Source organism: Chenopodium album, chromosome 12 (assembly GCF_948465745.1).
Source record: "Chenopodium album chromosome 12, dcCheAlbu1.1, whole genome shotgun sequence".
NCBI lineage: Eukaryota > Viridiplantae > Streptophyta > Magnoliopsida > Caryophyllales > Amaranthaceae > Chenopodium > Chenopodium album.
In genome coordinates this window covers 54,591,151-54,615,584 of record NC_137845.1, presented here as the reverse complement: position 1 = coordinate 54,615,584, position 24,434 = coordinate 54,591,151, and the positions used below count along the sequence as shown (strand labels likewise).

Here is a 24,434-nt window from a genome sequence, read left to right as displayed (position 1 = left end):
CATTGGTGGGGGGAAAGGGAGTGGGGTGGGGTCGTTGGCATCGGCGGCGCAGGTGGAGGGGCTAGGTTTTTTTATTTTAATTTTTTATTATTATTTTTTGGTGGCTGACGAGGAGACAATTAGGGTGGCTAAGGAGGGAGTGGTGGAAGGAAGGTGACAGTGAAGGTGGGTAAATCTCACTAACGGAATTAATAACTGAAAGTGTTAAGTGGTAGTAAAATTTAAATTATGTGATTTTAAGTGGTAGCAAAATAAAATAAAAATTTAGATGGGTAACAAAAGTGAACTAGGAGTGTTTGAGTGGTAGCAAAAGTTAAATTTTCCTAATCTTAATTATTACTTTGTATTAAAGGTTTTATGTACATAGTATAATTTTAAGCAAAAAAATCGATTTGATCTAAGACCAGTTTTTATAGAGTTTTGGGCCTGACCGGATTAAAGACCGGAAAATAAATCTCTTGACTCAGAAATAGGGCCAAATAATTTGGTTCGATCCGGTCTGAAGTCGGTCAAGACCAAATTTTGAATGCCCCTAATCGCGAGTGATACGGTTCACACTTCCTAAGCCTCCCTGACGGCCAGAACCCAACCCTTAGCCCCCAACTCAGTATCAGTATGAGTGTAATAATAGAACGAGCATACTTAGAACAAAAACAGAGAGTTTGGAAGGGATGCTTAAAATTCGCAGCAACTTCAATGGCGTCCAAGCTCTCAACTTCATCCATGGGTTCCACCATCTTTTACTCTATTCAACTTCAACTTCAATACCTACGCAAGTCAACTCTGGTTTCACAGATTACTTGGTTGATTTTCTAGGGTTTTCCAAGCAACAAGCTCTTTCCACTTCTACTAAGCTCGTTCACCATCGCTTAGCTCGAGGTGCAAAAAAGGTCAGTGAATTCTATTTCATTGAAAATGCTAATTCTGTGATCACATTCTTCAAACAAATTGGATTGGAACAATCTCATATTCGAAATGCTGTAGTTTCTGAACCCCAAATTTTGTTGTGTAATGTTGATAAAACCCTAGCTCCGAAGACCCAAGTTCTTCGTGATTTGGGGTTTTCTGTGTCTGATTTTGCTGGGCTTATAAGGGTGAATCCTTCTATATATTTTATGGGTTTAGATTCCAATATTGTTCCTGCAATCCAAGCTTTGAGAGAAATTATGGGATGTGAACACCTAGTGATTAGAATTCTGAAAAAATCGAATGGTTTGAGGCTTTCTTGTGTACCCAAAGTGTTGGTGCCTAATGTAGCTTTGTTAAGGAGTTATGGTATTTCTATTGAATCAATCCAGAAATGCCTACTTAGGGATGCATCCCCGTTTCTTCGAAAACTCGATTTTTTTGAGAATGCAGTGATTAAGGTTGAAGAGAAATTGGGGATTTCTCGAGAGTCTCCGCAGTTCTTGGCCGGTATTGTGTTACTGACCTCTGTTAGCGAGAAGAATATTGAGTCGAAACGAGAAATTTTTAAAAGTTTTGGGTGGACTGAGTCTGATATTACAACTCTTTCATCATCAAGTCCTTTTCTTTTGGCACTCTCTGAAGCTACCATCAAGAAAAAGTTGGATTTTCTTATGAACGAGCTGGGTTACGAGCCTAGTTACTTGTCAAAGAGGTGTAACCTGTTAACTTGTAGCCTGGAGAAGAGAATTTTGCCTAGACATAAGACCCTCATTGTCTTGAAGGAGAAAGGATTTATTAAGGCAGATTACAACCTTCAAACTTGCATTTCACTGACCGAGTCTCAGTTCTTGAAGAAGTTCGTGCTACCATTTAAGGAAGTCCATGGAGTTTATTCTCAACACACAGGTATTAGTTTGGAGTTGCTGACTCTAAGATCATCGAAAACAGATTCCAATGGATCTTGATGCTTGGTAAGCCTGCAATTCAGCATGTAACATTTAGTTCATTGAGATAAGTAATTTCTCCAAAAACACTCTAATGCATCCTCCTAGAGTCCTAGCTGCTGAAAGAATGGTTGAATAAATTTGTTGATTTTGAGTTTTGATTCATCTTGGTGATTCTTGTTAAATTTCCAATGCAATGTTGATGATTTTATGCTGCATCTTTAACTTTAGGACTTCTTCCTTTTTTGGTTTAATTAACATTTGAATTTCTAGAAGTTTGCTTTGTTATACCTAACATAAATATTTTTTCATGACAAACATTTCTCTCATGGATCGTACACTTAAATTGGACTTAAGTTCTCAAACAGAGCCTTTACAAGCTTTCTAACTAGTCTTATTTTCTCCACTGATCTTTTTTATTGTCGTATATTTTGCTCTCTCAATCTATGTTATCAATTGCTCTTTCAAACTTCAAACTTCTCATTTAATAATTCCTCTCATCTCTTTTATTATATAATGTAACTCTTAAAGATTTTGGTGTCCACCTATAATTTATATGCCCTTATTTATTATGTACTCATTGAAATAGTTTCCGTACATAATTTTTGCAATTTGAAACTCGTAAAGGGGGATTCATTACTTAGATAGTGTAGACACTTGCATACCTACAAATTTCAGAAAGAACAAAATAAATATGTGACTCTTGAGTCTCTGAGTCCAATTGTACAACATCACTATTGAATCTTAATCTTTTGTCCCACCATTTTTTATCACTATATGTTACCATTTTTTCAGTGTACCATAAACAGACAATCTACTCACAAAACAACGTGAGTTGGATTGACCAATCCAGGCAGTTTGTCACAGTGTCTTTGGCATTTAATTATATATCTTTATGTTACATTAGCTAGATAGAGTATTTTGTGTGTGTTGTGTAGCACAAATGGATCCCATGAACATTGCCATTGAACCAGTGAAAGAGCTACTGGATGCACAAACTCATGTATGGAATCATATTTACTCTTATCTAAGCCTCATGGCGTTAAAGTGTGCAATTCTGCTAGGCATACCAGATGCCATTCGAAAGCATGGTAGGCCTATGACTCTTGCGGAGCTAGGTACATCACTGTCTCTCCATCTAGATAAGGCTCTTTCTCTAGGCCAGTTAATGTGCCTTCTCGTTCATTCCAACTTCTTTTCCAAGCAATTATTATCAAACAGTGAAGAAGCCTTTGAGCTCACCTTTAACTCCCAACTTTTATTGAAGGATCACCCTTCTCTCTAGTTCCTTTCGTGTTGATGGTACTTGATCCAATCTTTGCTGAATCCTTACATATCTCTCTAGTTGGTTTCAAAATGATGATGGCACTCCTTTTTATACTGCTCACAGAAAGAGTTTATGGGAATATATTTCCTGTGTACCCGAGTTTAACAAGCTTTTCAATGATGCTATGGCCAGTGATACTCAATTTGTTGTGAACTACTTGTTGATGCCTAACGATGAGTTCAAGGGCTTATGGCAGGGGGTTGAATCGTTAGTTGATATTGGTGGTGGCAATGGAACTATGGCTAAGGCCATTGCTAAGCTTTTCCCTGAGTTAAGGTGTGCCGTGTTTGATCTCCCACATGCTGTTCAGGGATTAACAGGGTATGGCAAGAACTTAGTATATGTTGGAGGTGATATGCTCAAGGCTATTCCTCCTGCTCAAGCTGTCTTACTCAAGGTAAAATCACTAATTGTCATCATTTCCAAGTTTAATCTACCAAGCTCTACTACATTTCTTATTTTCCTTCAATCAAGTAATATTAATACTTATTCAAAAAAAAAAAAAAAAAAAAGTAATAGTAATACCCAATTTTCATATTTTGTTAATTATTTTTGAATAAATGTACATTGAGCAAATGAAACTTTTATCTAGGAATAGAGGGAGTAATATAGTTGTCGTTATGTCGATGCACTAATAGAAACAACTCTTGCGAAAGAACTGAAGAGGAATGGAGAAAGTTGTTTATCAGTGCTGGTTTGAATGACTAATATTCTGTAATCTAGGGTCAAGGTCTGTTATTGAGGTCTATCCCTTATAATTTCCTAGATGCGGGTGATATCTGTAAAATATTTCACTATTAACTATTAAGATAATCCAAATGATTACATTATTAAGTTGTAATGTTTTGTGTATTATGTTGATTGGCTTGTGTAAGTGAGTCAAAATTGTTTTATTATTAAGTTGTAATGTTTTGTGTAATGAAGTTATTTTGTTTGTATAATTGAGATAATCACTTTATTATAGTGTAATGTTTTGTGTGTGCATGTACTCGTATTGGCAATTACTAGTATTTCATTTGCTAATTAGGTTACTTTATTCTATATTTATAGGCCATACTTTTGTATGAACTTATTTTACTGAACTTGTTTGGAAATAAAGTTATTTTGTTTGAATGAATTTACTTTTATGAACTCAATATGACTTACACATATCTCTTACACACACCTTTGAACATTAACATCTTCAATTAGCTAGCTATAAGAAAAACTATAAAATTTGAAAAATAATTCTTATATGCACCCGTTTGCAAGGTGCATTTGAGGGTAATTCTTGCTCAACTGATGGTTGGTGTAAGGGTATTAAATCATCGAATGAGTGAAAAAGCCCTCTAGGTGCACCTTGCACCCGGGATATCAATATGCTATTTAGTGTCAAAATGAACAATGAGTAAGCAAAAATTATAGAGGTAGCAAGCTGCAACTCATGATCTTAAGTAGTTCTAGGAGGGTTGTCATCGATTTTGAAATCAATAATATATTCGTTTAGGACCTAGATCAGATTTGTTATGTTTGTATTCAAACCTGATTGGATCAATAAAACAACTAGACTGAATTGATCTTAGGGTGTTTTTTCCCCCCATTTTTCATTAAAAAATTGTAAGATTGATGGACCATTGATTGTTCTATCCTTGCTTGAAAGACTAATTTGAGTAATTTCACTTTCACACACTTAATATCGAAATTTCGCAATATTTTGAAGGAAAATATTGATCGTTTTAAGTATTTGTATGCATATTTCTTCGATATAAACTGGTGTGATCCAAGACCGGCTTTCAAATAGTTTTAAACCAGAAAATGAAATTTTATCTTTTCTATGAATTACAATAGTTGCCTTCACTCTCTACAAACTGGTTTTTAAACACCCTTAAAAGACTAAGATCATTAGTATCTCACGAAATTGAAAAGAGAGTTGGTGAACTATAAAGGCTCCATAACTATAAATAAAAAAGAGAAAATCCAAGTATAACTTAATCCAATAAAACGTTTGATGGTTTAAATAGTTGTGTCTAAATACTCACAAGGCCACAATATACTCTTGACTATCTTAAATTGAGCAAAAGTAATCGGAGTACTTCGAAAAAAAAAATGAGGATAAAATAATGTAAAACCGTTAACACCATTTACGCCATTACATTTAGTAGTCGTTTTACTCTTATTCTGTAATCACTATTGATCCATTTTATCCTAATAATCCAAAATCGGCTTTGCTAATTTTTTTTTTTAGGAAAATTCGGCTTGATAATAAGGCTCCCAAAATAAGTAGAAAACTTGTTAAATATGGACTTTAATAAAAAATGGAGAACATCCGAGCTCTGGTCTAACACTTTCAATACTCTTTGCTCTCCCCTTTCTTCAATTTGAAGCTAATTATTCGCCTTTACCCATGAAATTTGGTATGTGATCAAGCATTATATTCTATTACTTCTTAATTGAAATTAGTTGTTTTGATTATATTTGCTTGCATTTTGATTCTCTCTTTTGGTTGAATTTGAATTTTTCGTGATTATTTTTCACTTATTTTAGATGTATATCTTGAACTTATGTTCGTTCTGGTTTAAATTTTGAGTCAATTAGAGCGATTTGTGCTCAATTTTATGGAAAACTTGATTATGTTAAATTCTGGTTTAAATTTTGAGGCAATTAGAGCGATTTGTGCTTAATTTTATGGAAAATTTGATTATGTATAAGACAAGTGGAATGAATTGCAAATTGCTACGAAAGCATTTGAATTTTTTAGGGTTTTTGTTAATTTGTCATATTTGGAATAATTCATGTACAATTCTTGTTGCTGAGCTGGTTGATATTTGATCATAAGTTCATAACAGTATATGGTGCACGTTTTTTGTGCAATTGCTATTTCAGATAGAGCCCATGGAGGGTGGAAGATGACTTAAAGACAATGCAGGAGATGGGTGATTGTGACTTGTGAGGTGGAAGATTACAATAATCGTGTTGACGTAGTGTTATCAACGTCATAGGGTGAGTTTGCTTCTGAAATTTGAAGATTTTTTATTGCTCATTTTAGAAATATTATGTTTGGTGAATTGCTAATTAGAGGCCTAGAGCCTTCAGTAGTGCAAGCTTGTATGATGCCTGATACTGATTGCACTAGATCCAACGCGTGCATTTGAATCTTGTATCTTTGTATGCTTAGGCGGATTCATAATTTAGCTTCTTTGGACACTTGCATATCTGTAAATTTCGTGGAGAAAGAAATAAATATGTGACTCTGAGTGCAATCGTTAAACCTCACTATTGTCTTAGTCTTTTGTCCCACCATTTTGAATCACTATATGTCACTCATCAGCATACATGTTAGTATGTTACACATAGGACATATTTCCTTCAGTTGCCATCTTTTCATTGTAGCATAAATTGACAATCTACCAACGGAATAATGTGAATTGTATTGTATTGACCATTAATGCACAACTTATAATAGTTTTGTTATTGGTTGATGAATCAACCAATCCTGGCAGCTTGTCACTTTATCTTTGGCATTTTACTAAAAAAAACTTTATGTTACATTAGCTAGATAGCATTTTTTTTTTTTTGTTTTTTGTGTGTGAAGCACCAATGGATCCCATGAGCATTTCCATTGAATCAGCGAAAGAGCTACTGAGTGCACAAACTCATGTATGGAATCATATTTTCTCTTATCTAAGCCCCATGGCGTTGAAGTGTGCAATTCAGCTAGGCATCCCAGATGCCATTCAAAAGCATGGCAAGCCTATGACTCTTAGGGAGCTAGCTATTTCATTGTCACTCCATCCAAACAAGGCTCTTTCTCTAGGTCGGTTAATGCGCCTTCTTGTTCATTCCAACTTCTTTTCTAAGCAAATATTATCAAGTAGTGAAGAAGCTTTTGATCTCACCGTAAACTCCCAACTTTTATTGAAGGATCACCCTCTCACCCTAGCTCCTTTTGTGCTTATGGTACTTGATCCACTCTTTTTTGAATCATCACATAATTTCTCTCGTTGGTTTCAAAATGAAGATGACAATCCTTTTCTTACTGCTCATAGAAAGAGTATATGGGAATATATCTCTTGTGTACCCGAGTTTAACAAGCTTTTCAGTGATGCTATGGCCAGTGATACTCAATTTGTAGTGAGCTTGTTGATGTCCAATGATGAGTTCAAGGGCTTATTGGAGGGGATCAAGTCATTAGTTGATGTTGGTGGCGGCAGTGGAACCATGGCTCAGGCCATTGCTAACCTCTTCCCTGAGTTAACGTGTGTCGTGTTTGATCTCCCACATGTGGTTCAGGGATTAACACGGTACGGCAAAAACCCAATATATGTTGGAGGTGATGTGTTTGAGGCTGTTCCTCCTGCTCAAGTTGTCTTACTCAAGGTAAAATTACTAATTGTCATTTCCAGGTTTTCCTTTCCTTGTTAGATAACTCAGTAATACTTTATTATACAAACATCGGTTATATATTTTAGTTTACTCATTCATTTTGACATTCTTTAATTTCTTTTCATGATTTTAGTTTACTCATTCATCTTGACATTATTTAATTAAACACATTTTGACATTATTTTCATATTTTGTTAATTACTTTTGAATAAACGTACATTGAGCAAATGAAACTTTTATTTGGAATAGAGAAATGATTATAGTTGTCATCATGTTGATGCACTAATTATTGAACAACTTTTGCAGTGCATATTGCATAATTGGAGTGATGAACATTGCATAAAAATACTTGAGCAATGCAAAGAAGCAATTCCTAGCAAAGGTGGAGGCGGCAAGATAATTATCATTGATATGGTGGTGGAGAACAATAATGACAATAGCATTCCCAATTACTTGAATTCCCAGTTATTGTTGGACATGCAGATGATGAATACTACTACTGGGGGTAAGGAAAGAACTGAAGAGGAATGGAGAAAGTTGTTTTTCAGTGCTGGTTTGAATGACTATAAGATATTTCGTAATCTAGGGTCAAGGTCTGTTATTGAGGTCTATCCCTTATAAGTTTTTAGATGCGCATGATGTCCGTACGTAAAATTATTTCATTGTTAAGGTGCAGTGGTTATATTGTTTAATTTGTTTAGCTAAAATAATCCAAATGATTTCATTGTTACGTAGTAATGTTCTGTGTACTTGTGCTGTTTGGTTTGTGTAATTAGGACAATCAAACTTATTTGATTATTAAGCTGTACAGTATGTTTGGATAAAGAACCAGGAGGGAAAAGAAGGGGAGGGAGGAGAAGAGGAGGGGAGAGAAAGGGAGGGAAGGGAAGAATGGTGAGTTTTCCTTCTAAATCTCTCCATTGTTGGAGGGGTTAATTTCCTACAATTTAGGGTCTGTTCATATTTACTGAAGTGAGCTGAGTTGATTGGAGCTGAAGTGAACTGAACTGATTGGAGCTGAACTGAACTGAACTGAACGGAATAATTAAAATGCATAAAAATATATGAAAACGTTTATGAAAATTAATGATAATATATATAGTGGATTGTGGAAAATATAAAAGTGTTATAAAAATAACTCTGTATTTTAAATTATTATATTTTAAATTATTAAATTTTGTAAAAATAACCAAGTTGAAGTCATGGGACCAACAGAAGATCATACTATGTACGATGATAACAGAAAAGCAGCTATGGATATTGTACGAAACCAAATAACTGATCAGATATGGGAGTCAATTCAGAGGAATGCCGAGGTAATGGAGCAACTTAATGGAGAAGAAGAAGACGAAAAACTAACCGATTATGAAAGCTAGTAACTGTTGTGTAGTACTCTCATTTTGTCAATGAGTTCAACTATAAAAAAAAATGTGACCATTTTGAACCACGAATATAATTTAAAATAATAATAATAATTATTATTTTTTTTATTATTATTATTATTATATTATTATTATTATTGTCGTTGTTGTTGTAATATGCTAAAACATCTAAAACAAAAAAATTAATAACCGAACTGAATTGAACTGAATTGAACTGAAAATAAGTAAATATGAACAGGCCCTTAATCCCTCCATTTCTCTTCCTTCCAATTCCCTTCCTTCCTCATTTGTTATCCAAATGAAAGATACCCCCATCTCTCCATTTCCCTTCCCTTCCCTTCCCTCCATTTCCTTCAATCCAAACACACCGGTAATGTTTTGATGCTTGTATAATCGAGACAATCAAATTATTAAGGTGTAAGGTTTTGTGTGTGCATGTAATAATAGAAGACAAGAAGTGATTGGCAATATTAATTTTTCCTTTTGCAAATAAGGTTACTGGTTATTGACATAAGGCTCTATTTTTATTTTATTTTTACAGTACAAACTTATACAGTTGTATAACTTATTTTATTTGTATTTGTTTGGAAACATAGGTATTTTGTTTGAAACTTTTTGAAAAGAACTTAGTTTGTACTAGAGTCTGACCTCAATTTAACTTTCACATATGTTTACGCGCGCGTATATATATATATATATATATATATATTATAACACTTTGAAAGCATATATACAGTATATATAGTCCTTAAGATACTATGATCACGAGTACCCCTCACATAATTGAAATGAGAGTTGATGAACCACAAAAGCTCCCATAACTAAACTAAAATCCAATAGCAAATATAGTCATAATATCCTCAGGATTGTTTTCAAATGAACAAAATTGATAAAATGATATATATATTTCTTGGATTTATGTTAGTACTGGTTTGAATTTTGAACCAATTAGTGTGATTTGTGCTTAATTGTATGGTAATTTTGGTAATGTTCAAGACAAGTGGAATGACTTGATAAGGAATGACATCTTCAAAGTCAACACTTCCAACATTAGCTTACGTGATTGTAGGAATTACAATCAATCTTATAGCTGTAATTATGTAGTGCTTAATTGTAGGGATTTTATCTCCCTTAGTTCTAGCTTACTGAAAATATAGCTCTCTTGTATCACTATATATTGAGTTGTAAATATACAATGAAAAATACAACTTCTTTCCAACTCTTCTATATGACTGGCATCCTAAACATTTTTGTGCAGTTAATTTTTCAAATGGAGGGTGGGAGTTGACAGTTCAGGAAATGGGTGATTGTAGGATGGAAGATTACAAGAATCAATCGTGTCGACGACTAGACTGCTGTTACATATGAATAGGGTGAGTTTGCTTCCGAAGTTGGGAGTTTGCTGATTAAATGCCTAATTATTGCTCATTTTTAGTAATGGTAAATTGCTAATTTAGTGGCCTAAAGCCCTTCAATAATGCAAGCTTATTTGACATTGGATACTGATCTCTTTGAATTTTCAAACTATTATAATAGTTGTTGGAGTTTTTAGTATCAAAAGCACGGTCGATGTGGTTGCATTTCACTATCACAGTGAAATATCAAATATGAATAATAATGCATGGTAGTACTACACTAGTAGACATAGCTATTTTGTGCTTAACATTAAATGTTGTATTGGTAAATCTACTAAGTAAAAGTACGTTCATGTGTATTTTGAGACAAATTGTCCCATGTGAACTTCTATTATATTGCTTTCTTAGAGATATGATAGGAGTGATAGCAAAAATTAAAGAACCTTTGTTACATTATTTAGATAGAAAAAAAGTGTGCATTGTAACGCAAATGGATCTCATGAGTGTAGCCAATGAACCACCAAAAGAGCTGCTAGGTGCACAAACTCGTGTATGGAATCATACTTTCTCTCATCTAACCCCTATGGCTTTAAAGTGTGCAGTTCAGCTAGGCATCCCAGATGCCATTCGAAAACATAGCAAGCCTATGCCTCTTGGGGAGCTAGCTATTTCATTGCGTCTCCATCCAAACAAGGCTCTTTCTCTAGGTCGGTTAATGTACCTTCTTGTTCATTCCAACTTTTTTTCCAAGCAAGAATTGTCGAGTAGTGAAGAAGCTTTGATCTCACCATAAACTCCCAACTTCTATTGAAGGATCGCCCTCTCACCCTAGCTACTTTTGTGCTTATGGAACTTGATCCAATCTTGGTTGAATCATCACATAACTTTGCTACTTGGTTTCAAAGTGAAGATGATACTCCTTTCATATTGCTCATAGAAAGAGTATATGGGAATACACCTTATGTGTACCTGAGTTCAACAAGCTTTTCAACAACGCTATGGCAAGTGATACTCAATTTGTTGTGACCTTGTTGATGTCTAATAATGAGTTCAAGGGATTACTCGAGGGGGTAGAATCGTTTGTTGATGTTGGTGGCAGCAATGGAACCATGCCAAGGCCATTGCTATGCTCTTCCCTGAGTTAAGGTGCGCTGTGTTTGATCTCCCACATGTGGTTCAGCGGGGTTAACAGGGTATGGCAGCAGCTTAATGTATGTTGGAGGTGATATGTTTGAGGCAGTTCCTCCTGCTCAAGTTGTCTTACTCAAGGTAAAAATCTCTAATTGTCATTCCTTTTCAAGTCTTACTCAATTTGTTAGATAATTCAGAACTACTTTGATATACTAATCATAGGCTATATGGTTTGTTTTGTACTCAAGTTCATCTTATATGATCTTATTTTGTATTGCATGGTATGATCTAATTTTACTATCCTTTGTGATATGTTATACTCGTACTTCTACGAACATTTAGAAATAAAGGGAGTAATATAGTCGATACTATGTCCAAGCACTAACTGAATGTCTGAAGCAACTTTTGCAGTGGATATTGCATACTTGGAGTGATGAAGATTGCATAAAAATACTTGAGCGATGCAAAGAGGCAATTCCTAGGAGGCAAGATAATTATCATTGATATGGTGGTGGAGAATGCTAATAACATTGCTAATTACTTGAATTCCCAGTTGTTGTTTGACACGCTGATGATGAATGCTACCACTGGGGGGTAAGGAAAGAAATGAAGAGGAATGGAAAAAGCTTTTTATCAGTGCTGATTTTAATGACTATAAGATCTATCCTATATAAGGGTCAAGGTCCGTCATTGAGATCTATCCCTTACAAGTTTTAAAACACGGGTGTAATATTCATACTTTTTTCATCACAGAGTGAAACATATTATACAATATAAAATCGCACTTACAACTATAAAGTATCTAAAGTTTTTTTTTTTTTTTCATCATAAATAATAATGAATAAGGTACTTAAATAAAATCAATTAAATCTAGCGTTATACTTTCTCCATTTTTCACGTTCTTTGCACTATATACAATTATACGTGCTTTATTTTTACAATATTTGGGCTTGTTCACATTTACTGAACTGAGCTGATTAGAGCTGAACTGAACTGAACTGAGCTAAAATGAATATTTTATGAGAGAGGGAAATTAAGAGCTGAGTTGAGCTGAACTGAACTAAATTGAACTGAAGTGATTGGAGCTGAACTGAACTGAACTGATTGGAGCTGAACTGAACTGAACTGAACTGAAATTAAGTAAATGTGAATAGGCCCTTCGTAATTTAGGCTAAATCAGACTTGAACAAATTTACCTAATATGTACACCAATTTGTAACGAATAAGTATATTAATTGGGGTTTTATAAGATTTGTATTAATGTGATAACAAATCACTTATAAAACTATAAAGCATGAAGTGAACTTATTTTTTTCAATTTAAATATACGAGGTAGTATTTAAAAGTATATTTCAAGACGAATTAAACAAGCTGCAACTCATTGGTCATCTTTCTGTATATCTACAACTCATTGGTCAACTAACAAGACTACTCCCAACCAAGCATGTTTAACTGAGAAGTATCTTAGTATATGAGCTCCCTAAAAGGAAATACTTATGAGCTCCCTAAAAGGAAATACTTAGGAGATACTTCTCAGCTAAGCGTGCTTGGCTAGGAGTAGTATTGATATGGATGACCTCCTGGGAAGTTTTCTTAGAGTGCGCATGAGTGAGGACAAAATGCAACGAAGGATTTGTGTTGATTCGTGGGGACAGTTGTTGGCCCTTAATACACATTTCGTGATAATAGGCCCCTCCCTAATTTGTTTGGGGTCGGGAGTTACAAAGAAACTCTGAAGGAAGGGGTAGTATATGAATACGACCCGTGGTTTGGTGCTTCACCAAAAAAGATTGTCCGATTCTCTGCTTTTGAGAGGGAGAAGGAGAAGGGGTGGTTGTCCAAGCTCAGCGGCCACATCAGTGCAAGACTACCAGGATGTAATGACCCTAGAGCGGTTCGCAAAGGCCCTCCTGGTTCAGCGCGGAAGCTATTTTTCTCACCTAGTTCAAATGCAGAGGCTCAACTTGAGAAGAATGCAGAAATATCGCAAGTGATTACACAACAATATCTTAACATAGACGAGAATCTGAATGCTTTTAATGATGAGGCTCCATTGGCACCTCCCAGTTTTAACAAGCAGCAAACTTTGAGCATTTTGAAGACCCCTGGCAATGTAGAAACACCTGCTAACTGTTTTCCTTTGCTGAAAAATCAAAGCAACCAGGGTCCTGGATACGGCAATAAAGAAACAATAGAGAAGCTAGGGGAGTTTGGCTCCTCTAAGAAAACATGGAACCGCATTGACAGGGATATTGACAGCTCTAAGGGAGTGCATTCTATTCTTGCGGGCAAGAAGAAATTTTTTGACAATTTTGGTGAAATAGAAGTGGAGGAGACATCATTTAGGAAGCGAAGAAGCAAATCTAGCCCCGAGGTGCCTCTTTCATCTGCTAGTTTAGTGGAGGTTGACATGGATCAACCTCGCCCTCCACAATGGGTACCTTATGTTGGAACTGCCAGGGGTTGGCAAGCTCCCGTGCAGTTAGAGCACTACATCAGTGATGCACGTCTTTAGTTCCCGGAATTTTGATCTAGTATTACACAAAGATAATAAAAATAATTGGAAAAATTACAATTATTAATATAACCTTTGGCCCGTTCTTTTTTAATAATACAACATTTAGATTATTATATAATATTACAACCTTTGAGGGTGTTTATTTCAAACAGACAAAAACCGGTTGGTAACTTATTTTTACAAGTTAATGGGACACGTGTTGCTTTGTTATTTGTTGAGCTTTATTTTATTTTTATTTTTAGTTTTTTTTTTTCAGCTTCTCTCAATCTCTCCTCCTACTTCCCCATATTAATGGCGGTTAACCACCATCACCCTTCAAACCACCACCACCCCAATGTTCCAACCCTTGTAGCCACCACAAAATCCACCCAAATCCCGCCGAAACCCACCACATAACCTGCAGCCACCGCAACCACTACGAAACCCGCCAAAATACCACGATACCCACCCGATTTCCTTTCCCATATGCCGATAACCACCCCCATTCCCTTCCCTTTCCCCTTCCCCTGTCATGATAAATGGATTGGGCCACACCCGTCACAACTGTCCACTATACAAGTCCAAGGAGGTTCTGCCTCAAAACCATATGCCAATGAGGGGAGTAGCCCCTTAACCTTATAAAGTCGACAAAACTTTCTTGTTTCTTCAATGTGGGATACACATCCCAATACAAACTCTCACTTATACACTCAACTAATGTGGGACAACACACCACTCACAGGTGGGTTTTCATGGGCTCAACATCTGGGGAAGTGGGGTTAGTCGTGTAATTCCCCATATTGGAGCTGGTCCGCCGGCACTGCGGGTTGGGATGATTTGTTCGCCGGCGGGGAAGGGGGATTTTGTGGTGGTTGTTGGGGTTAAGTTAAGTGGGATTTTTTTTTTTAAAATCTAAAATTAATTATTAAAAAAATATTTTAAATTTAAATTAAATATAACAAAAAAATCAAAATTTAATATTTAGACCAATTACATGGCGACACGTGTCACGGGTAACCGGTTTAATTGGTTAAACATTTTTTGTCTTGTTTCAAATAAACACCTCTCAAAGGTTGTAATATTACATAATAATCCAAAGGTTATATTATTAAAAAAGAACGGGCCAAAGGTTGTATTATTATTTGCAATTTTTCCAAAAATAAATCGGGGTACCCTTAATTGGATTAGAAATCTGTTAGGACTTAGGAATCACCGGAACTTCTGGGGGTGAGCAAAAATCAGGGTACCCTGAATCGAAACCATAATCCGTTAGGAATCACAAGGTACGGTCGGAATTCTGGGTAGTACATTTGAGAACTTGTTGTTACAAGTTCTGATTTCAGTTTTCAGTTTCGATTCTCATTTTTCAGGATCCTGTTGAATAGATCTCGATTTCCCTTCTAAGATCGATTTTGGTTCAAAAAATTTAACAAAGTACTGTGTTATACTTATTCCTAGTTAATTTATCTAAACCAGTAAACCACAACTTGAAGTAGCATTTTTACTAAAATAACATGCAGGTTTCGATTTTGGTTCCAAAAAAATTTAACAAGGTATTGTGTTATGATTATTCCTAGTTAATTTATCTAAACCACAACTTGAAGTAGCATTTTTACTAAAATAACATACAATTATTTACAATTTTGCCATTTATTAAGAAACAAATTCTCTAATTGAGAAACTTAGAATTTTTCCCTTTGCACCATGCAAAGATTGAAAATTCAATACACAATATCTATCTATATTTATTTATTTTTATTTATTTATATAATTTATTTATTATTATATATTAAAAAAAACATTTCTAAACAAAAGAACACCAGATATCAAGGTCCACCTCCTCGGCATTTGCTAAAAACCCAGGATTGCTCTGGGAAACAATCTCTAGAGCTCTACTGAGATCATCGGTGGATAGCCTAGTGAGGGCTGTGCCAAGCAGCCTTTTTTCTTCGGTTGACATTTTCCTGAAATTTAGTGAATCAAATTCAGTTTCAAACATGCAGGGAGCACATAGTCCGGTGTTCAGCCAAAAAAAAAAAAAAAAAAAAAAAAAAGAACAAAAAGCCACAATCTCATTCGAGGTTGCTAGCAAGTACGGCAACTATAATTTGTACATAAGACAATCATCATATACCTGCACTTTTGAACCAGCTGTTCCCTAAGATCATCAAGGTGAATGTCTGCCTCTAAAAGCTGAAAATTAAGTTCAAGGGAAATATATTAGGGTCAAGTATTTAGATGTAATAATTCAATGAATAGCATTGCATAATGGATTAAAGCATATGCATAAACATTGCCTGAAGGGGAAAATGGTTAAGATATAAAAGCCAGTTACCCAGGAAAACTTTCTATGAAAAATGAATTTGTACATCTCTACTTGACAATAAACCAAACACCCATTAGTCTACTCCACAAAAGAAGAGCATGAGAGTAATAAAAATTTCTGATATGTTTTATATGCAGAGTACTATTACTGTTATTAGACATTGTGAAAGTAAATATGGTGCTTTAAAAATAGCTAGTCGTGTAACCATCAAAAAAGTGGTAGTGGAATTTATTTAGCTGCATCAAGTTTATCAAATTTGGAGTATTTTACTGGTGGTTTCAGAAGTAGTTTGTTAAAAAAAAAAAAAAAAACCCCTGACTTTACACCTCAGTGAGCTCAATGTCTCATAAATCACGTCTGACAGGAACATTAATTACATGACTGCCAAACATTAAAGTTTCAATGAAACAAAGCCCAATAACTGCAAAATAAACAAACCTCATTGCTGATATCCCTTGCCATTTTGGCATAAGTAGCCTCTCGAGCTAGCTGCATACTAAGCTGCATATGAGCTTCCTCTTCTTCTCGCCTTTTTTCCTGCAACAGCAGCCTGCCTTTTTTAGAACCATGTAAAAAAAAGGGGATAAAATATGGCAAATGACATATAACAAAGAACTAACAACTATTCACACAAAAGCAACGGCCTAATTCATTGGAATCTTACCTCTTCTGCAACTTTAGGCAAAAATTGTAGCCACTTCTCTTCAAACTTTGCCAGCAAGGTTTTTGCCATGACATGGTATTCATTCTTTTCACCATTATATTTCATTGCATTCTTGAAAACCAACCTCGCATCTGCACATATCTCCCGTACATTTTTATAGCCACTACCATCCTTAGCTTCCATTTGTTTCTTTATCGTACTGAAATCCATTGGTTTTTCGATAATCTGGTATAAAGACAAAAGGTTGAGGAATAACTCAAAAGGCACACAAAATGACCAGCAAAAGCAGATAAAGCTTGAAACAAATCTAACAATAATATTCCTACAACTTCTAACAAATTATTGGTGAACAATATCAAACATTGACTACAAAGATCAAAGCGAAAGGTGATAGGATGGAGCAAAGTAGTGTTCACAAAACATTTTTTTTATTTAAACAGTGTTAACAGAACATAACGAAACTAAACTAGCAAAAAAAAATGAAATAAGGACTTTATGTTACCTCATAGTAATCATCCAAACCAAGGCCTTTAACATCTACAGGCTCCATAAAAGGCCATGCGCACGGGTGTTTAGTGGTCTAAAAAGCAAAGAAAAAAAGGGGATTATCAGGACAATTTAAATACCAACCAATAAATTTGCGGCAATTGATCAAGACCATAAAAACAAGGAAAACAACTGCACAAATGTACAATTGTACAAACTACAAAGCTATAGACAGCTTTTGAGGATGTCCACAGATACAAGGGACAGCAAACATTCAGAACTTTTCCTGAATCAGCATACAATCAAGTAAAGATGTTTTAGGAGAGGCCTTATTCTTCTTTTATTACTCTAATCCTACAGCAGCCTACAACTTCTTAGCCACCTCAAAGGCATCAGCTAAATTAAATTTTTGATAAGATTTCAAAGATTTAATCTGATAGTGTGGTTGAAAAATGTTTGGCTGGGTCAAAGCAAAACTTCCCAGGTAACCAGCACTACAAGTTTAATCTATGTAACAGAGGACAAGTTGTCCAAAAACAGCGAAAAAAGAAAAGCATATCAAGCCAATTCTATCAAAGTCTTTTAGCTAACATAGCTGCATTAATTTCAGGAAAAAGAAAAGAGCACCTTAGCCAGTTAGCCTTCAAAGAGGCTATATAAGTTGTCCTATGCTCCTATTCTACCAAAAAATGTACCTAAAGCAGTTCCCTTCAGCATTCACCCATCCCATTCAAACCACAGACACCGAAACCCACAATGTGGACTTTTAGTGGTTTAATCTAGATTGCGGATCAGTAATTGGCTATTCATAAAAGGGATGCTAACTTAGTCCATGAGTATAGACACCAGAACTTAAGTGAAATGAGTTAAACTAGATACACACATCTCTCTATTAATAGAAAATTTCCCTCTACTTGTTGGTCATTCCGCTCTTAATTACAAATTTTATAGCTATATGAATCCCCCCCCCCCCCAAGGGCAAAGAGGCTAGAATTGATGGTGTTGTTTTACGGGTACTTAAAACCATTGAGCTTCCGTGCACTTTTACATCCCTCAGGCCTAAGCTAAACATGTCTGTTAGAGTCTGCTAATTCCAAGTCACATGTTCCAAAAGTCTCACAAGACTAAATATAATTAAGTAGTTCTGACTTCAATCAAGTAGTTACATGCATTTCCCTAACGTGTACTTGAATTCTAGTGTTCTGAATAAATGGGAGAAGAACAACTATCAGAGGAATTGTTAACTCCAATGAAAAAACAAGTGGATGCAACTAGCTTGGTTGGTTTCAATCTTAGGGGTGGTTCCCACATTTACTAGCTCAGTTGGTTAAAATTTTAGGGATGGTTCTCACATTTACATCATTTGTCCTCTTTCTCTCCATTTCCAGGGGAGTGTTATTGATCTAATCTATCCCAATGAGCAGTCTATCGAACCATTGCAATTGATGTTCGGAGACAAGGAAGAGATTTGCAGAAAGTGGGTTTTTATGATCAGATAAAAGTCAAACTTATTAAACTCAAGTTGAATAGCTCACACAAAAATCTTGCATTTCATCTATGGAGCAGTCTCAAATACCTTTTTGTCTCATTTAGAATCGATTTGAATTCAGAATTCTGATCCAAATCCTAGTGTTACGACAATGAACAATAAAATAGGTACTTTGTATTTCCTTTAAAAGAAATGAGCAGAAAAAAAATTACCTCATGTAATATTTTGCCAAAATGACATATCAGCTCCTGCATTCTCTTTGAGGCATCTGTTTCCTTGCTTGTTGCATCCTGCTGCTGCTTTTTAGTGAGAGCAACATGTCTATCTTTATCCTTATCTTTGTCTCTGGAAGCCAAGCCACCTTTCGAGCTGTTTGCTTGCTTTTTACTGCTGTTAAAGTAGAATTGCTCAATCTCATGAACTTTTTGCTCTATCTGCATATATATATATATATATATATATATATATATATATATATATATATATATATATATAATGTTTTACTACCTCATACAAACAATAAAAACAGAAAGATAAAGAAAAACAACACTCACAGGCTGGTCTAGATGACAGTCAACAACTCAACATCAGGAATACAGTTCAAGTGCGAAAATGACTTTCAAAAGAGCAAGCAAGCTCAAGTAAAATTTTTAAAAGATAGACATATAACAGATAGAATCTTAATGGACCAATCTATAACTGCGTGTTTCCTCACTAGTTATCTATGTTACATTCAAAAAAATATCAAACCGTTTCCTAGTTTCACATTTAATTTCAGGAGTTCAGCATAGGACACATACAGCTAATTCAATTGATGTAAACAATATTAAAATGCAAGAAGAAATAAGATAAAACATCATAAGTTTGACTATTTTAGGTGGGAACCTGACCCAAATATCACTATCAATTATTTACAACCATTTTTGAGGAGTGTAGCATTGTAGCAAGTATGAGGCACATCAACTTGTGCCAATCAATACGCTTACAATCATGAACATATAGTTAGACATTTCAACAAAGATGGAGTATAAATCATGCAGCCATATGCTTAAGTCTTTCAAGTTTTAGCCAATAAAATTTTTACTGAGACAATACCAACTTTAGACTCCAGATACAACTGTAGTCAAGCCACATATCAATCAACTAGAGGTTGGAATAGGTGTCACAAAGAATTATTCAGTGCCTCCATTACATGATATCATATTAAGTCTGAGATATGTTTAAGCACCATACCATTCCATCAGCTCATTGTCACTCACAAAGCTCTCACTAGAAGCTGGAATGCTGAATAGGGGATTCTATGTGTGCAACCTATATCATGGAACCACAAAAAGGCCTTCTAGCTTTACCTCGTGGCTTGTAAGGTATAAGAGAATAACTTAAACAAAAGTGTATACAAAACCATGTATGATTTTACATAAATAATCCCATATGGATATTGAGGTGAGGGCGTAAGCACAACTTCATAGGACACATATGTGTATATCTTCATTAATATTCATTATCACTACGAAAACATGTGGTGTGCTGGTGCCAATGCAATGTAATAGATATTCACATGGGACATTCTGCGTCAACTTACACATGAACATACTCCTACTTAGTAGATTTACCTTATACCAAACCAAAACTTAAAATGAAATGAAACTACATTGAGCATGCTTTTGATGCTAACAATTCTTAGTTTACTTTAAGAGACCAAAGCAATCATTATCGAATATCATATGAGCTTGCATATTTGCATAATTGAAGGGATTTAGGCCTTTAAACTAGCAATCACCAAACAAATATAACCATTAAAATGAGCAATAATTAGGCAAGTAATCACCTAACTCCAATTTCAGAAGCAAACTCACCCTATTGACATGTGACAACACTACGTCCACACGATTTTTGTAATCTTCCATCCCACAATCGCCCATTTCCTGAATTGTCAATTCAATTCCCACCCTCCATCTAATATAGCAAATGCAAACTGTTTAGCATAGGACTGATATATCCCCAACAACGAGAAGCATACATAAACTATTCAAAAAATCTAATTTGAACAAAAACCCTAAACAAATTTAAATGCTTTCCACGCATTTTGCAGATGATTTTACTAGCATAATCAAAATTTCAAATATCAAGCACAATCTCACTAATTGATTCATAATTCAAGCCTAAAACAAACATAAGCACAAAATATATATCTAAATTAGGCGAAAAACATCGCGAAAAAGCCAAATTCAACAAAAATTAGAGAGAATCAAAATGCATAAACGAATATATTAGAATAATTAAATATTCAATCAAATAACAGTAATAATGCTTGATTACATTTTTCTAAAAAAAAAAAAAAAAAAACAAAAAAAAAAAAAAAAAAAAAAAAACCTTGATTACATACCAATTTTCAATTATTATATAATCCGAATAATTAAATTTGATTAATTAGCTTCGAATTGAAGAAAGCAGAGACAGAGCAAGAAGTGTGAGACTTGAGAGAGTGTTCGGCGAGGGCTCGGATGTTCTCTTTCACGGAAAAAATAAAGTCCCCTCTATTCCATGGACATATGGAAGGGTGGTAAAGTACTAAAGTATAATCTTCATGTAAAAATGGGCATTGGTCATATGTCGTGTACGCCCACATGTCGTGTTAGTGTCTCATCCTCAAGTGGATCGTGCCTAGCACAGGCTTAAAAACGATTTATAATTTTTTTTGGTAAATTTATTAAAAAAGAGAGAGAGAAAGCGAGTCAATCCATCGTGCTAGTGACGAGTTCGTGCCATTGTATATTTGTATGTGGTTGGCCACACCGTGTAGCAGGGGTTACTTGAGTTGCTCGGTCAAGGGATACTCGGTCAGGGATTATTTAAAGGGCTCGATTAGGGGTTACTAGGGGATACTTGAGGGTTAGGTCAAGAGTTACTCGGGAGGGGTTACTCAAGGGGTTTACTCAGTCAGGGGTTACTTGAGGGGTTACTCGTTATGGAATAACTCGAGCAACCCGTGACTGAGTAACTCGAGTAACCTGTGACCGAGTAACTCGAGTAACCCCCGCCACATGGATGGCCAGCCACGCAGAAAAATCCCTCATTTTGAAAATGAGCTCATGTAATGAGTATAACTCGTCACGTGCCTCTCGTGCCGTGCTAGGTTTATAATGATGGGCTTGTGTCGGGTCTGGTGATTATTTTCGTATTGACCCGATCCATTTTCATCTCTATTTTCATGTTTTGAATTTGTAGATTTTTCAAGTTTCGATTGGAACAATAGGTTGAATAATATGATTCATTATAGAACATGTGTTAATTTTCGACATAAATTATGGTGATGTTTCTGGAGAAAAAAAATATGTAATTTGAGTATTTCGTGCAAATTAAAAATGAGAAAACTCTAGGATAGTAGGCAACATTGGATTTATAGCTTGCAGTGCAAAGTGCATGACTATGTACATTACTAAACCATAATGTCACGTGCCGACTACTTTGCCCTAGTCACGCACCGTGCTCCACTCGCTTACAGTCTGCCGTAAGACGAGTCAGACTTTCTCCCTTGGCACTACTCCTTGTGCCCACGTAGCACAACCATTTGTGCTGATCAAAGATGTTTGCTAGCACGTCTCCTTGGTGCTAACAAGTTCCCTTGGTTGAACTAAGCACTCTCCCTTAGTGCCTTAGTCTGAATTTACGACTAAGTGTCGTAGATAATTGAGCACACGAGCTATCACCCTTGCTAGTATGCCCGATCACTCACTTGGCACCCTCGTACCTTGGTTTTCCTCACACTCTCTAAGTGTTTGAAGGAAAGGATTGAGTTGCAAGTGAACACATGTGGTTTTGGAATGCTTTTTGTATTACTCTCAAATTGAATGTACAAATGATCCTAGGAGCCTATTTATAGTGCTCCATCCTAGCTACAAGTTGTATCTAGAATATTCCTAACCTCCTCAAATGGAGGGTTCTAGACTACAAGTATATAGAGAGTTCCCACCTCCTTAGGAACTACATACATGGAGGTTTCTACACACATCTAAGCCTAGAATGCTAAGGACTGACCTAGAACATTCTAGAACTTTACAAGAATTATGTACATATGTAGAAGAACCTAGAAGACTCCTACTATATACCTGACCTTCCTTGATTATTCTAGAGTCATCCACTCTAGAATAGTCTTCCAAAGAACCTTGTAGATAACTCCGCAACCTTCTAGAAGCTTCCCACGTTTTTTGGACTACCTGCTGCCAAAACTTGTACTTCGGGACCTCATCTCGGAAAACCGACACCACCACAGTCTTCCTTGGCCCAAAATACGATAAACCCCCAAATTTGGGCCCATTTGGACTTCGTTTGGGTCTCCAAATGACACATTATTGTGTTACTGTCACTTGGGTGTTCACTAGGAAAATAGCACCAGATCAAAATAAAGCTCTTTAGGAGGAAGTGCTTAGCTGAGTGTAATACCTCATATTTTTATACGTATTTTAATTAAAGTAAGTATTTTGAGAAGTATTTAATTAAATTGAATTGTTTTATTTAAAGTATTTTAATTATTTATTTTAAATAAGTTTGGAAATATTTATAAAAGGAAGGTTTATTTAATTAATTAATTTAATTAAGTTGGGGTTTAATTTAAGAAAAGTTTTATTTTAGTAAAGTTTTATTAGGGATGGGATTAGGAAAATTAAAAGAGGAAAGTTAGGGAAAAAGGGTTTGTAGAGAAAGGGTATAAATATTCCACATATGAGGCAAATCAAACTTTGCCCAGAGTGAAGAAAACCCAAGGTAAACTTCTCTCTCCTTTATCCTTATTTTTCTTTCTTTTTCTTTCTCTTTTTCCCCTTCCCCTTTTTCTTCTTTCCGGCTTCCCCTTCACCACCACCGGCCGACCACTAGCAGCGGATGAAGCATTTTTAATGGAGAGTAGTGGAAACAAGTAGAGATAAGTTTTTCAGGTGATGAAGCATTTTCATGAATGGACATGAGTGAAGAGCGAATCATGCTAGTTTCTATAAGTATATGAATGTGTTATTGCTTTATTTATTTATGACTTTATTATTATGTGTGACTAACGAAAAGGGTTTTGAGTTTGGTTTGTTTTAATAAGGACCTACAATGGTTCCAAGTTGTAGGTTGATTATATTTTACTTCGTTTGAGTTTGGTTTGACTTTACTTTCGTTGATTGACTTTTCAATGTTGACTTGGTTTGAATTGTTTTAAAATTAGTCTTCCGCTGTGTGTCTTTGATAGTTGCCTTAACCATTTTCACGGTGGCGATAATGTCTTAGATATTCCTATTTAAAAGTTTTAAACAGGGAAAAACAGATATTTTAAAATAAAGGAATTTCTAGGGTGTTACAAAGTGGTATCAGAGCCAAGTTGAGATTTTATAACCACTAAAGCTAAAAACGTGTTTTAATTGTAAACTTGGCCAAGTACTTATTTATTGGTAAAACTTTTAGAGAATTAATTTTTATTTTATTTTATTCTAATTATTTTATTTTGGGAAGATTAAATATTTATTGAATAAATTTAAAACCGAATTTATTTTTTATTATTTGGTTCGAATTTTTTTAAAAAGG

The 24,434-nt window shown here is 35.1% G+C and overlaps 2 protein-coding genes and 1 pseudogene across 6 annotated transcripts; 2 read left to right on the top strand and 1 right to left on the bottom strand.

The window, feature by feature from the left end:
- The first annotated feature begins 639 nt into the window (after positions 1 to 639).
- Positions 640 to 8,291, top strand: LOC145570638 (trans-resveratrol di-O-methyltransferase-like). Of its 2 annotated transcripts, none has more exons than XR_014096543.1 (3): positions 640 to 3,577; positions 6,043 to 6,159; positions 7,275 to 7,386. XR_014096543.1 is itself a non-coding variant. In XM_081629768.1 (3 exons), exons 2-3 carry the CDS (start codon positions 6,757 to 6,759, stop codon positions 8,161 to 8,163), a joined length of 1,095 nt encoding a protein of 364 aa, XP_081485894.1. In that variant the 5' UTR covers positions 644 to 3,577; positions 6,043 to 6,756; the 3' UTR covers positions 8,164 to 8,291. The 2 variants fall into 2 exon arrangements, 1 of the variants encoding a protein (XP_081485894.1); XM_081629768.1 differs by adding an exon at positions 7,849 to 8,291 and having other exon boundaries at positions 644 to 3,577; positions 6,043 to 7,536.
- Positions 2,797 to 6,069, top strand: LOC145571391 (trans-resveratrol di-O-methyltransferase pseudogene; annotated as a pseudogene).
- Positions 8,292 to 15,560: 7,269 nt separating the features above from the next.
- LOC145572662 (transcription factor GTE1-like) lies at positions 15,561 to 21,463 on the bottom strand. 4 transcript variants are annotated; one of them, XM_081631625.1, is made up of 8 exons: positions 21,259 to 21,463; positions 20,729 to 20,828; positions 19,085 to 19,306; positions 17,400 to 17,477; positions 16,898 to 17,122; positions 16,672 to 16,770; positions 16,042 to 16,100; positions 15,561 to 15,871 (listed from the first exon to the last, which is right to left on the bottom strand). In XM_081631625.1, the coding sequence occupies exons 2-8, from the start codon at positions 20,792 to 20,794 to the stop codon at positions 15,712 to 15,714; spliced, it is 909 nt and encodes a 302-aa protein (XP_081487751.1). In that variant the 5' UTR covers positions 20,795 to 20,828; positions 21,259 to 21,463; the 3' UTR covers positions 15,561 to 15,711. The 4 variants fall into 4 exon arrangements, with proteins under 4 accessions (XP_081487751.1, XP_081487752.1, XP_081487753.1 ...); XM_081631626.1 differs by having other exon boundaries at positions 19,085 to 19,262; XM_081631627.1 differs by having other exon boundaries at positions 19,085 to 19,259.
- Between the last annotated feature and the right edge of the window lie 2,971 nt (positions 21,464 to 24,434).

What these genes read in the sequence shown, in the direction of transcription:
- LOC145570638 (XM_081629768.1), top strand. Translation starts at nt 6,757, where the DNA reads ATGGATCCCATGAGCATTTCCATTGAATCAGCGAAAGAGCTACTGAGT. An exon ending in CTCAAGTTGTCTTACTCAAG is followed by an intron (nt 7,537 to 7,848) that starts GTAAAATTACTA and finishes CAACTTTTGCAG; the next exon opens with TGCATATTGCATAATTGGAG.
- LOC145572662 (XM_081631625.1), bottom strand. Translation starts at nt 20,794, where the DNA reads ATGGGCGATTGTGGGATGGAAGATTACAAAAATCGTGTGGACGTAGTG. An exon ending in TGTTGTCACATGTCAATAGG is followed by an intron (nt 19,307 to 20,728) that starts GTGAGTTTGCTT and finishes ATATATATGCAG; the next exon opens with ATAGAGCAAAAAGTTCATGA. An exon ending in TTGGCAAAATATTACATGAG is followed by an intron (nt 17,478 to 19,084) that starts GTAATTTTTTTT and finishes TTTGCTTTTTAG; the next exon opens with ACCACTAAACACCCGTGCGC.